The following is a 12,522-nucleotide window of genomic DNA, read 5'->3' as shown; positions in this document are numbered from 1 at the left end:
AATTGGGTGTAAATTCTGCTCAGTCCTTTGTTCCTCAGCCTTTCCCTGGGACTAACTCGTGGATCCTGGCGTTGCCACTTAGGTTCATTCTGAAGAATTTTCCGTACAGAATTTTAATTTTTAATGAATTGAGTGAAGTGACCATATAAGAGCAGATATAATTATCAAGTAATTAATTGAAACCCCTGAAAAAAAGGTAATTTTCATTTTAGACTTATTTTTCGTGAGTGGCAAACAAAAAATCTGGTATGCCCAGGGTACTCTTCAAGCCCACATGAAGCACGAGAGCACTGCAACCCGCCACTGCCTGGGGCTCCTGAAGCAGCGTCGAGCCTGGCCGAGCACAGATGCGCTCACACTGGCACATGAGCAGACACACTTAGTCATTCCAAGCAATGCACTGAGCTTGCAGGGTGCACAGGGGAGACGGAGGTGATAAGTGAATGGATGACTTTTATTGGAAGTGCCTGAGTTATTATATTTCCATAGTTCTGATGTGAGAATATTCATGAATATCTTCGTATCCCAAACTAAGTGAGATTTCCCCTTTACAAGCCTGGATCCTTCTACTTCCAGTCCCTCCCCTGGTGTCCTTGCTGACTGTGCGTGTTGCAGTTGTTTTCAGTCCTTCTGGCGGAACAAGGGTTGGGAAGTTATCTTTGAGGAAACTGTTGTGAAAGCGCTGACCCGCAGGTGACTGAGCAGGTTCATTTGCTGACCTTTTCGTCGCCGGCAGGTGCTGGGTCCCGCCCCCAGGTGGTGTTCCTTCTTAGACAACTTGACGGAGGAATTGGAAGAGAATCCGGAAAGCACGGTGTACGATGACTACAAGTTCGTCACCAAGAAAGACCTGGAGAATTTAGGTAAGAAAAGAAATTAGGATAAACTGGTTATAGCTGACTTCGGAACAAGCAGATGTACAACTGCAGTTGAATGTTAAAACCCTGCAATAAACAGATTAATAGAGTCTCTTAAACTTCATTTTTATCCGATATCTCATAGCACAGTTAACCTAGGCAGAATCTTTTCTACCAAGTGCCATCAGAATAGCGCTTTATGCTTTGTCCTTCTGTAAGGAAATCTTATTACGGCCATCTCTTCAGCCCCCACGGAGAACGGGAGCAGCCGTGCTTCGTGAGCGAGCTGCTGCAGCCGTGATCCACCCAGACGCCGCGGGGCCCTCCCAGCCGGCCTGTTAGCTCACCTGCTGATCAGATAGGAACCACGCAGATAACTCCAGAGGGAGAAGCCGTCCCACGCTGACACCTTAGAAACCCCGGGGCAAGAGGATAAAGGGAGAGAGGAGACATTTCCCCCCGAACTTCCGGGGAGTCAAAATTAAAAGGAAAAAAACTGATAGTTGGAGTTTAGGTACATTTAAAAATTTTTATATGTAAAAAAATATATATTTTATATTGAAAGTCCAACTTTAGATTGCACAGTCATTGCATCAAGTAGGAAAGTGGATTTCTCTCTTGTTTTTTATTCCATTGTTTCATTGGGTTTTTTTTTCTAATGCCTCATGCAGATTTACAAGAAAATAATTAACTAATAGCTCTTTAAATTGTAATGTTTAAAAAGAAAAGAGTTGTATTCAGCCTTTTTAAAAGAGACTTGTGAGTGAAATGGGGTGAAGTAGGAGCTCCCTGCAGACGTGTTTCCAGTATAATTTCCACCGTGGGCTTATGTCATACCCACCCACATTCGTAACTCGGACAATAGAAGTCTCCTGACTTTCATGTTTAGTACTTTTGGCTGCTTTTTCAGTTTCTTTACTGAGTTTATTTTAGGTGAGGAAGGTAGTTAAAAAGGTTGAGATATATTTTGTTAAAATGTCATTGTACTGTCCATTTTTAAAACTGTACAAATAGATATTCAGCAAAATAAGTTCTACTAGAAATAATTTCATGTACATTAATATAGTTTAATATTAAATAAGCCATTGGTTATCATTTTTCAACAGATTTTACCATCATATATAAAACCTTTTCAATAATTTATATTAAAAGTAGAAGTAAGGCTTTCTAACTAACTTGCCTTTTTTCTTAAGATTAGTCACATTAAATACTTACAAGTGCTGAGTTTTCCCAGCTATGGCCTTTACCAGATCCTATAACATGGTATTTTCCAAAATGTGCTCTGTGGAATACTATGTCTGCAGGAAGTGCTGGGCGGGAGCACTGTGGCCACTGCCATGAGGTTGGAGACAGACTGACATGGGCCCACATCCCACCTCTCCTGTGACGTGGCCAGTGTACTTAACCTCATGTGCCTTGGTTTCATCATCCATAGAGGGGCAATAATAATGGTACCTCCCTTCGGGTGCTTGGTGACCGAGGCGGACAGTGCCTGAGAAGTACTCAGCAGTGTCTGAACATACGAAGTGAATGTGAATTACTATTGTAAGAGCTTCCCTAAGGACCTGCCCTCTTCTGTTAACTTCCCCCAGGGCTCACGCATCTCATTGGATCACCTTTTCTCCGGGCATATATGCATGGATTTTTCATGGACATAAGACTCTATCACAAGGTAAATACAGAAGTGCAGTTATTTTAGGTGACTAATGAGCAATCTATAGACATTTCTTCTCTACTGATTTATATTTTCATAAAACATACTTATGATTTATCAGAAATCTGTCTGTTCTCTGACATAATAGTTATGGTGAATATGAAACATGTTGCTAAATACAATTCTTTAATTTTTTTTACTTTGAAAAGGTGAAATTGATGGTAAATCCATTCGCTTATGAAGAATATAGGAAAGATAAGATCCGACAGAAGATAGAAGAAACACGGGCACAGAGGGTCCAATTAAAGGTAAGTATTGTACTCACCATTGAATTTGCCAGAGAAAAATACTTAATTTTCATGTTATTGTTCCAAAGAAGCCCGTCATCCATTTCTGAGTTTTTCCATCTTTTGCTGATTTTTTTTGGTATTATATTTTATTTATCATGAGGGTTTTATCATTATGGACTCTGCAGCAGTGGTATCGTGGGAAATAATGCCAGGGGGCCTGGTGTTGTCGCCCTAAGAAAATCGACGGAGTTTTCCAGCGGCCAATCGGATTCTGGAGGGCGGGGCCTTTGCTCATCTCCACTTCTTCCGACAGTAGGCTGCGCTCAGGCTAGCTGTGTGGATCACAGGAAGTAGGCATTAGACCCCGTCAGGGTCCCGACAGCAGTCAGACCACTCTAGTAATGTTAGCAGAGAGAACTTGTTGTAACGAAGTTAACCAGGCAGTGGAGAACTGAAAAGACAGGAACACTGGGATTGAGAAGAGAGGCCGTGGCTGCAGGAAGAGTTCCCAGCGAGCTCAGGCTCAGGGCTGGGCAGCAGACCTCTGAGGTGGGCGGCCGCTGGGGCTCAGGGCCTCAGGGAGGACGAGGATGCTCCTGGGATCCCCTGCCCCCAACCACCTGGTGCTGCCATGAAAAGTGTCTCCATGCGATGCCAACCCAGCAACAAGCAGACGGGGACCAGCAAGCCGCCCCTCCTGCCCCCAGGCCCCTGGCTGCCCCTCTCGGTGAAGTCATCCCCCACATGTACAGTCATTTCTGCTTAAACGCACACACACTCCTTCAGGGCAGAAGACGCTTCTTCCCTCTCCCAGGTGCTTGTTCAGTGTGTGTCTGAGAGTGAAGAGTGAGGCATATGGCAAGGAGAGGCTGGGAGGGCGAGTGCTTTTGTTCAGTGTTGCTTGAACCTTCAAAGCTGAAATGTAGGTATTTGAACACATCTTGTCTTTTCCTCTACTAGAAATTGCCAAAAGTTAACAAAGAGCTGGCACTTAAATTAATCGAGGAGGAGGAGGAGAAGCAAAAATCTACGTGGAAAAAGAAAGTTAAGGTAAGCTTTCATAAGGTAGAGACGATATTGATAAATTGCTCCTACATTTTCTTGATAGTAACAACGTTTTTTTATTTTTATTTTTTACTTTAAAAATACACTTAGTTTTTTTCCCCCGACTTATAAGATAGTATGTACTTAGTTGGGACATTTGTAAAATAGAAAAGAATATAAGGGAATCACCCATATAACTCCCCCTGGAGGGAAGCAGCATTAATATTTTAGTGAATTTCTTTCCTGTCTTACTTCTCTTAAAATTATAAACTATACTAGCAAGACACTCTTGTATATATAAAATATTTATCCTGGTTTCATAAAATAACACAAATAGCTTCCCGTTTTATTAAAATTACTTTGTAAATATTTTTGAGAGCTTTATATTCTACTAGAGGCCTGTTGCACGAAAAGATTCGTGCAATAGGCCTTCCCTTCCCCTGGCTGCTGGCACCGGTTTTCCTCCAGCACCGGGACCCAGGCCTTCGCTCCGGCTGGAGCCGCCTTCAAAGCCCTGGCTGCTCTGGCCGGAGCCACCTTCAAAGACCTTGCTGATTCGGCAGGAGCCCTCGTCAATCTTCACTCCACCGCTTCGCATTGTATGCAAATTAACCACCATCTTTGTTGGCGGTTAATTTGCATATCACGCTGATTAGCCAATGGGAGGCGTAGCGAAGGTACAGTCAGTTACCCTGTTTGTCTATTATTAGATAGGATCTTGTGGATGAATTCTAATTTTTTAAAAATATGGTTTTTTATATTGATTTCAGAGAGGAAGAGAGAAGGGAGAGAGAGAAACATCAGTGATGAGAGAGATCAGTGGTTGGCTGCCTCCTGTACACCCCACACTGGGGATCAAGTCTGCAACCTGGGCATGTGCCTTGGCCAGCAATCAAACCATGACCTCCTGGTTCGTAGGTCGACGCTCAACCACTGAGCCATGCCAGCTGGGCTATAATTAGTCTTTTTTTTTTTTTTTTTTTTTTTAAATATATTTTATTGATTTTTTACAGAGAGGAAGGGAGAGAGATAGAGAGTTAGAAACATCGATGAGAGAGAAACATCGATCAGCTGCCTCCTGCACATCTCCCACTGGGGATGTGCCCGCAACCCAGGTACATGCCCTTGACCGGAATCGAACCTGGGACCTTTCAGTCCGCAGGCCGACGCTCTATCCACTGAGCCAAACCGGTTTCGGCTATAATTAGTCTTTTTATTGTTAATTGTTTTTTTTGCACTAGCTAGATTTATTTATAATTGCAGAAGTAACCAATTTTTACTTAGAATTGGCATATTGGGCGTGTGCATGCTTAACATTTAACTGTGTGAAAATAGACAAAGATCAGTCAGAAAATTGGGTGCTTTCTTTAGCCGGTATTGTCAAGATGGGGGGGGCGGGGGCTTTTCTGATTTTGCAGCTGCATGAAGACTTCCTCCTCAGCGCTCTTTTCTCATCTGCTTAGCCAGGCGGGCAGGCACCCAAGCATGGTTAGCGCTAGGAGTTGAGAAGGTCGCTTCCTTCTCAGGAGCCTGTGGGACCTGAATCTGGGTGAATGGCCTGATCCTTGCAATTTTGGGCAGCTGCGTTGAGCACTCAGGTTTTTGTTGGCTTGTTTATTCTTCCTCTGTTCTCTATGTAGTTTTTAACAAGTAAGTGATCGGAAACATGCAGAGTGATCAGTGGGGAAAATCATGACTGCCTGTGCTTTTAAAATTTTTTTGTCAAAATATGAATCGGATCATCCTGTAAGCAGCACCGGGCTGTGTACTGTTTCTCCTGCGAGTGTGAGGAAGAACTTAGGAATTCTTACCGTCACAAACAGCTGTTTCTCTCCAGCCGCTGGACGCTGGAGCCGTCTCTGTAGCTGCCGCCTGGCTGAATTCTGCAAGGAAGCGCTGTTTGTAAAATGTGCCCCAGTTCGCTTTTTGGTGCCTGTGGACCCAGATCAGGCCCTGTTGTCAGAGTTCCATTTCTATTCAGAAGTGTTTAGAGTCTTCTAAAACCTGAGGCTGCTATTAAACACAGTTCGTATGATCTGTTGTTTAATAATGTTATCTAATTAAAATGAAGACTTTAAAAACCATCCCGGAACTAAAGACAGAATCCTTCATTATAATTGTAAAAAATACTTGAAAGAATTGTTAAATCCATCAGCAGTTCATTAGTCTTGCCTTTGAACTCGGCTCTTCAAACTCTCAAGAGCTGTAGCAGCTCTGATAACTCCCGATTTGAAAGTCATGAGGTGCATCTGGGTTCCGCTTTGGCTCCAACCGAACTTGCATGGAGTCAGACAGTGAAATATGTTCCCAAACATTGCTCCCACAACAACAATAAGTCTAGCGAGATGTTTACCGTCAGTTGATGTTGGACCTGCAGTGGACAGTGACCCACCACATAGCGTCATCTGGACCCTGTCCATGCTCAGAGGTGCTGGTGTTAGTTCCATTAAAAGCGAGTTCATCTGTCCTTGCAGCAGCTGTGTGCTGAGCTCCCGGCGCACGCAGGAGCTGGGCAGGCCCGGCACCCAGGACCCGTTTGTTCGGTGAGGGTTTGAGGGTAGGGTGTCATTTTCTGTCTGTTGGCCTTTTCTGCCAGCTTTTTGCTGTTGCCTTTAGGTCTCTAGGAACGTGTTTCTCTTGGGTTCTGCAGCAGCTCAGTCAGTACTGCCAGGCACGACTTCTCTGGGCCAGTGTATCCTGTGGCCTGGAGACCATGCGAGAGGCGTCCTCACAGCCTTGGCGGTTATTCTGTACCATTAACAGTTTATATTAAAGGAACAGTTCATCTCTCTAGGGGAAAGGTATAATCGCGCATAGGCACTGGGCTGTATTATCAGTTCCAACATCCTAAGTATTATTTAAAAATCTTTTTTAGTACCAATTCTAGTAGTACACACGTAGTTTAAAAACCTAATATTTCTCCAAGGTTTGTTAAGAATGTTGACTATTCCTCGTCCTTTCCTCCTCTTCTTCCCCCTCCCCGCTTATCGTCCCTTCTCTCCCCTCCCCCATTTCCACCTCTCCTGAGATAAACCCTTTTTAGCTGATTATTTTGGTGTGAAACTCTGTGTCTCTTAGTAATGCTGCTTCTTGACTGTTAAGTGCCAGGCGTTGTCTTCTCTTACTTGCCTCCCAGTAACATCCTCTGCAGCTTTGGGTAAGTTGGTGTTGGGCATTTTTTGTGGTTGTGACCATGCAGATGTTCTTCGCATCCAGTGGGAGTACACTTCCTGATCACACTTCCTGCACAGCCCTTGTCTTCCCTGGACTTGATAATGGACTTCTTGTTTGTTTTCTCTGTTGTCATCACTACTTAGCCCTCAATTCTTGGCCCATTGTCTCAGTTGCATCTCAAGATATTTATGTGAAGATCAGTAGTTAAATTTTGTTTTCCTGACCAGCCTCTTCTACATCTTTCTGCCCTGCTCCATCTGGCCTGGGCATCCGGGAACCCTGCTCCACCGCCGTCGTCCTGGGGATCCGCTCCCCACTCCCCATGGTGGGTGCAGAGCTGGGGACCGGGGATCCTGAGGGAGGTGGCTTCCAGCCGGACGTGCGTCAGGCAGTTGGGAGGGTGAAGAGATGTCACACCTGCAGGTGCTGGACAACAACACATGACCCTCGTTGCTGCTTTTCCTCAGGAAGTTCCTTAGGATTTTCTCCTCCAAAACAAGAGGGAAGCAGGAGAGAGCGCAGGGAAGCCCGGGGCTGCTCCGCGCCACGCGGCAGGGCTGGCTGCTGGGTGGCCCTTTCAGTCCTGAAACTTGGGTGCTTCCGCTGGGAAGTTTTCTTGGGGAAAAACCAAAGTGGTTTCTCCCTGCTGTGGTCCGTGGTCGTGTGTTCACACTCAAGAGTGAAGGGTAAAGAGCGGAACGACGCGTCCAGGCGGTGGCAGGCCCGTCGGCTGTGTGGTGGCCTGGCCAAGCTGTTCCATGGGGAAGCTCCAAAGACACTGTTTGTACCCTTTATGTATGGCCTTTCTCTTGGTCAGATTCTCCTGTTGGAGAATGACAGCCCGGCCACCTGCATTCCGAAAAGTGAGCACTAGAGTCTAGAGCAGTGATGGCGAACCTTTTGAGCTCGGCGTGTCAGCATTTTGAAAAACCCTAACTTAACTCTGGTGCCGTGTCACATATAGAAATTTTTTGATATTTGCAACCATAGTAAAACAAAGACATATTTTTGATATTTATTTTATATATTTAAATGCCATTTAACAAAGAAAAATTAATTAAAAAAATGAGTTCGCGTGTCATAGGTTCGCCATCACTGGTCTAGAGGGCTGCAGGGCGGGTGGCATCCCCTCCATGCCAACCGCTTCCCCTGCCTGCAGGCTGCCCCCCAGCCCCTCCCTCCCTCTAGAGAAGTCTCCGCTGGAGAGCCCAGGGCCTAGGCCTTCCTCTCTTGCTTCCAGAATCTCCTTGCCCCGTTCCCTTTGCTGCCTCTGCATCCTGAAGGGCTGGTTCAGTGGGGAGGGTTTTAGCGAGAGGATGCTTGTGCTGAAACCACCATCTTTTCTCAGAAGTCTGCATTAATTTCCCGGCTGTCATAGCATTGGAATAATTAATTGGTTTTAAATGTCAAACATTCCTCAGATGTGTTACTATGTTGGGAAAAATATTAATGAGCACGCTACTCAGATCTGCAGGTCTGCTTCTTTGAGGTAGGGCTTAGTTATAAACAATACTTACAGATGTTTTCCAAGGTGAATGGCGAGTGTTTGGTGTACATACATGAGTATTTATAGGCGGATCACTAGCCAGACACTTGTAAACTACTGTAGAACATCACCCACTGCATCTTATCCTGTGAACACAAACAATTAGACGCGGGAAGTCTCTGGGGAAGTATTTTCCCAGCTGGGTCGGAAGAGTTTTCATTTTATAATTGTCCCTCCAACTCCTGCTTGTTATAGGCAAAGCAATTTATTTGTTTTAGAGTGAGAAAAATCTTAATCGTCTAGCACCGTGTTCTTTTAAACATGTTTCTGTTTCTAGAAGGGATGGGAATACCGTTTCCCAGGAGCTCAGTTGGAGCAGTGACTCGCACACAGCTCCCCCCCCCCCCCCCCCTTCATTCCTGACTGCTGCCCATGTTCTTCCTCTTCCGGTTTTGGGATGAAGTTGAAAGACTCACTAATTTTATTTTTCCTCCTTTTTTTTCTTTCTTTTTTTTTTTTTCACTATTTTTAATTCAGGATAGTAGCTATACTTAAGCCAGGCTTCAAAAACATAGATTTTCTTGAAAATGTTACTGAAGAAAATTCTTTCTAATGTATTAAGCATAAACTTAGTCAGAAAGGCTTGTTCTTAGCTCATATATGTGATGGCCAAGTAATGCATGTCATCTATGAATCAGTTCTGAAAACTAATTCTAAAAAAATTGCATAAAAGTTGGTAAGTTATGCCTCATGCAGCTTATTTATAGTGAAGTGAAACGTTGTACAGCCATCTTTCTGGTCAGGTTTTATTCAGGTTTTAACTTTAAATGTTTACGTTCTTTTTACAGAGCCTTCCTAATATTCTCACCGACGATCGGTTTAAAGTTATGTTTGAGAACCCTGACTTCCAAGTAGACGAAGAGAGTGAAGAATTTAGGCTTTTGAATCCACTTGTTTCAAAAATTAGTGAAAAAAGGAAGAAGAAGCTAAGACTCTTAGAGCAACAAGAACCTCCTGACAAGGTACTGTGCTGTTCATCACGTTGCCGCCTCTCCTGCGGTGTGACGGTCTCTGTGATCCGAAGGGGCCGAGTGGAGTTGAGGGGTGACGTGTGTGACCTGCGGCTTAGGAGTGCATCTTGGTCATTCCAGGCATTTTCCCGATGCGCGCGCTGTCACGTACGCGATGGGCTAATGCTATTTAAAAGAAATAATGAGCCAGTGTTTGGGGAGAGGAGCTACTGCTGACTATTTTTATTTTCAGGAAGAGGAGGAAGAGCCGGAAGGAAGACCGAGCGATGCGGAAAGCTCTGAGAGCTCCGACGATGAAAAGGGCTGGGTCGAAGAGGTCAGGAAGCAGCGCCGGCTGCTGCAGCAGGAGGAGAGGGCGAAGCGGCAGGAGCGGCTCAGGGAGGACCAGCAGACGGTCCTCAGGCCCCAGTTCTATGAGATCAAAGCAGGCGAAGAGTTCAGGAGCTTCAGCGATTCTGCCGCCAAGCAGAAGCTGATGAAGTGAGTGCACGCCCTTGCGCCGGCAGGCCTTGCTTTTCCTCAGGGCACATGGCCTCAGCATGGCATCCCAGGCTTTGGGGTTACCGGAGGGGGGCATCACCGGCCTCGGGGAGCACTGGTCTCATGATGATCCTGTTTCACAACTTCCTGAGGGGCAGTGCGCATGCGGTGAGAGGCAGGGGGAGCCTACTGCTGGTAAATGTGTGCTAGGACGTGTGTCTGCTGCAAAGCCACACTCCTGGGGCCCTCGTTTCTCCCCATTGGGGCCCCGAGATCACAGTCTTTGTCCAGTGGCCACTGAGCTCACATTCCTTGTCTCTTAACAACAAGTTATTGTAAAAGATTAGGGTTTCGGTTATGTTGACCCCGTAGGTTGCATAATTTGTGTCAAAGCCCCTGTCGCATGGAATCCGACCCCGCAGTCATCAATGTGGTGAAATCTCAGAGATTCCCAGTAGCCTCTGTGCCCGGCACCGGAGAGCCAGGGAGGGTGTGTCAGCTAAAGTGAGGGATCAGGTCTGTCCCACCCTCCCCACGATGTAAATGCTTACGGAGTAAAGCAGCACACGCTTGTTGTAGAAAATAAAGACAAACAGAGGCATAAAAGGTCCCCATTTCCCAGAAACCTTCCGTGAGAAAGTGCAGGGAGAAACTGGGCACCTGAGACCCGCCCACCATGCACTGCTCCCGGCTGGAAGCGGGGTAGAGAGGAACAGACAACCCAGGGGCAGACTCCTCACCGTCTAAGAGCAAGGAAGGTCGCGCACACCCACCTCATCTTTGGTTCACCAGTTTCATGTCAGAGGAGGAAGGACAGATGTTGAAGTGTCTGGCAGTATAAATAACACAGTGAAAAACAGGCTTAAGGCCAAAAGTATTACGTCTTGGTGGGGCTTAGCACAAGTGACTCCATTTGGGGCCTGTTTGTTTGTTTATTTTTAATTTGTTTTTGTTGATTTTAGAGGAAGGGAGAGGGAGAGATAGAAACATCAATGATGAGAGAGAATCATTGATCAGCTGCCTCCTGCATACCCCACACTGGGGATCGAGCCCACAACCCGGGCATGTGTCCTGACCAGGAATTGAACTTTGACCTTCTGGTTCATAGATCAACATTCAACCACTTAGCCATGCTGGCCAGACTTGTTTGTTTATTTTTGAAGAATTTCTTTAGAGTATATTACCTAGTGATGGAATTCCCTGGGTCAACAAAAGGGTGTGTGATGATAAGGCCAGATCACCCTCCCAAAAGTCTTAGAGCACCTTGCGCTCTCACTAGAGTGTTTCCCCCACTTGCAACAACGTGGATTCTAGGGATCTTTCACAGACTGACCACGCTGAACTGAGGTGTCGGAGTCCATGAGATAGGGGCTCTGACGCAACATATACAAGCTGAAAGCATCGAAATAGAGTTTTCAGTGACTTCCACAGTACATGTAAGTATCTGTCATAGTTATGCTGTATTTAAAACAAGTACTTAAATTTTAAAACACTTAAAATTCACCGTTTATCTGTGGATCCCATTTCTCCATTCTCTGCGATGTAGACTATGGAGGGTGATGCCTTTATTTTGAGTTAATTTCGCCTTTCTAAATGGCAGACGATAGCACTGCCTTTATGAATGTCTTCCACTCGTCTAGTCCATTTTCACGCAAAGTGATTTAAAATCTCTCAGTTGAGCATTACTGTTAATCACAGTTTTAATTAAAGGAATATCAGTGCGTGTATGCTGTAGAGCCTCCAACAAGTAAGTCGTTCCGCTGTCCTGGGCCTCATCAATATCTCATTCGATTTTCCTTTGTAATTCATGCCCACTTTTCCCCTTTAATGCAGCCCTACTGATAATTTAGTTTCCTCCTGTGCCTGCCCCATCCTGCCCTGAGTAATTCTTCTTACTTTCAACTTTCTGAAGCCTATCTCTGTCTTCTTGGCAACCCCCACAAATTTAGGGGGGTGATTGTCAATCTTGTGACAGTGAGATTTCCCCCTGAAATGCTGTCAGCTCCAGGGGAGCCCGCAGCCTGCAGACTGAAGCCTGGGTGGGAGAGCAGCAGCGCCAGGAGGGCGGGAGGCGGCGGGCGGGAGGCGCGCTGTTCCGTTCCAGTAGCCGGTTTCCGGGTCTGTCTGCTTCTCCCGTCGTCTCTGACTGAGCTCACACTGAGGCAGCAGCCCCGTCTGTACGCTGACTCGCAGGCTTTCATGTAGCGGGCTCCTCGCTCGGTCCTGTGTCTGATCTCCTGCCACGGCTCCCAGCGCCTGTCTCTCCACGCAGCCAGACAGGACAAGTCCCTGCAGGTGCGCACCGCAGGTACGTGGGGAGAAGAGCAAGATGGATGTGCCTGCCGTGGAGGAACTAGGTCATTCTTGAAAGAGTAGTCATTTCCACCATTTACTTGAAAAGTCTTTTTCTTCCCAAATTAGTGTTTTCTGTGTGCCACCTTGTCTCAGTGGCTCCATAGTTACTCACCATCCCTGTTAACGTTGAAACTGGAGGGTTTATGGCTCT

The 12,522-nt window shown here is 45.9% G+C and overlaps 1 protein-coding gene across 3 annotated transcripts in view; it reads left to right on the top strand.

Annotated features, from left to right (window-relative positions):
* Positions 1–12,522, top strand: part of NOL10 (nucleolar protein 10) — an 82,622-nt gene that overhangs the window by 38,433 nt on the left and 31,667 nt on the right. For all 3 annotated transcript variants that reach the window (XR_011473131.1, XR_011473132.1, XM_070428676.1), the window contains exons 14-19: positions 737–863; positions 2,450–2,529; positions 2,721–2,819; positions 3,762–3,851; positions 9,354–9,527; positions 9,769–10,016. Coding sequence is in view for 1 of the 3 variants with exons in the window: in XM_070428676.1 (XP_070284777.1) it covers positions 737–863; positions 2,450–2,529; positions 2,721–2,819; positions 3,762–3,851; positions 9,354–9,527; positions 9,769–10,016 (818 nt within the window). In the remaining 2 variants the exon portion in view is untranslated. The remainder of the gene's footprint in view (positions 1–736; positions 864–2,449; positions 2,530–2,720; positions 2,820–3,761; positions 3,852–9,353; positions 9,528–9,768; positions 10,017–12,522) is intronic.

This window comes from Myotis yumanensis, unplaced genomic scaffold, assembly GCF_028538775.1.
Source record: "Myotis yumanensis isolate MYYU_CA2020_CCGP unplaced genomic scaffold, mMyoYum1.0.hap1 SCAF_11, whole genome shotgun sequence".
Lineage (NCBI taxonomy): Eukaryota > Metazoa > Chordata > Mammalia > Chiroptera > Vespertilionidae > Myotis > Myotis yumanensis.
The sequence above is the reverse complement of the archived record's forward strand: the minus strand, read 5'-3'. Positions and strand labels throughout refer to the sequence as shown.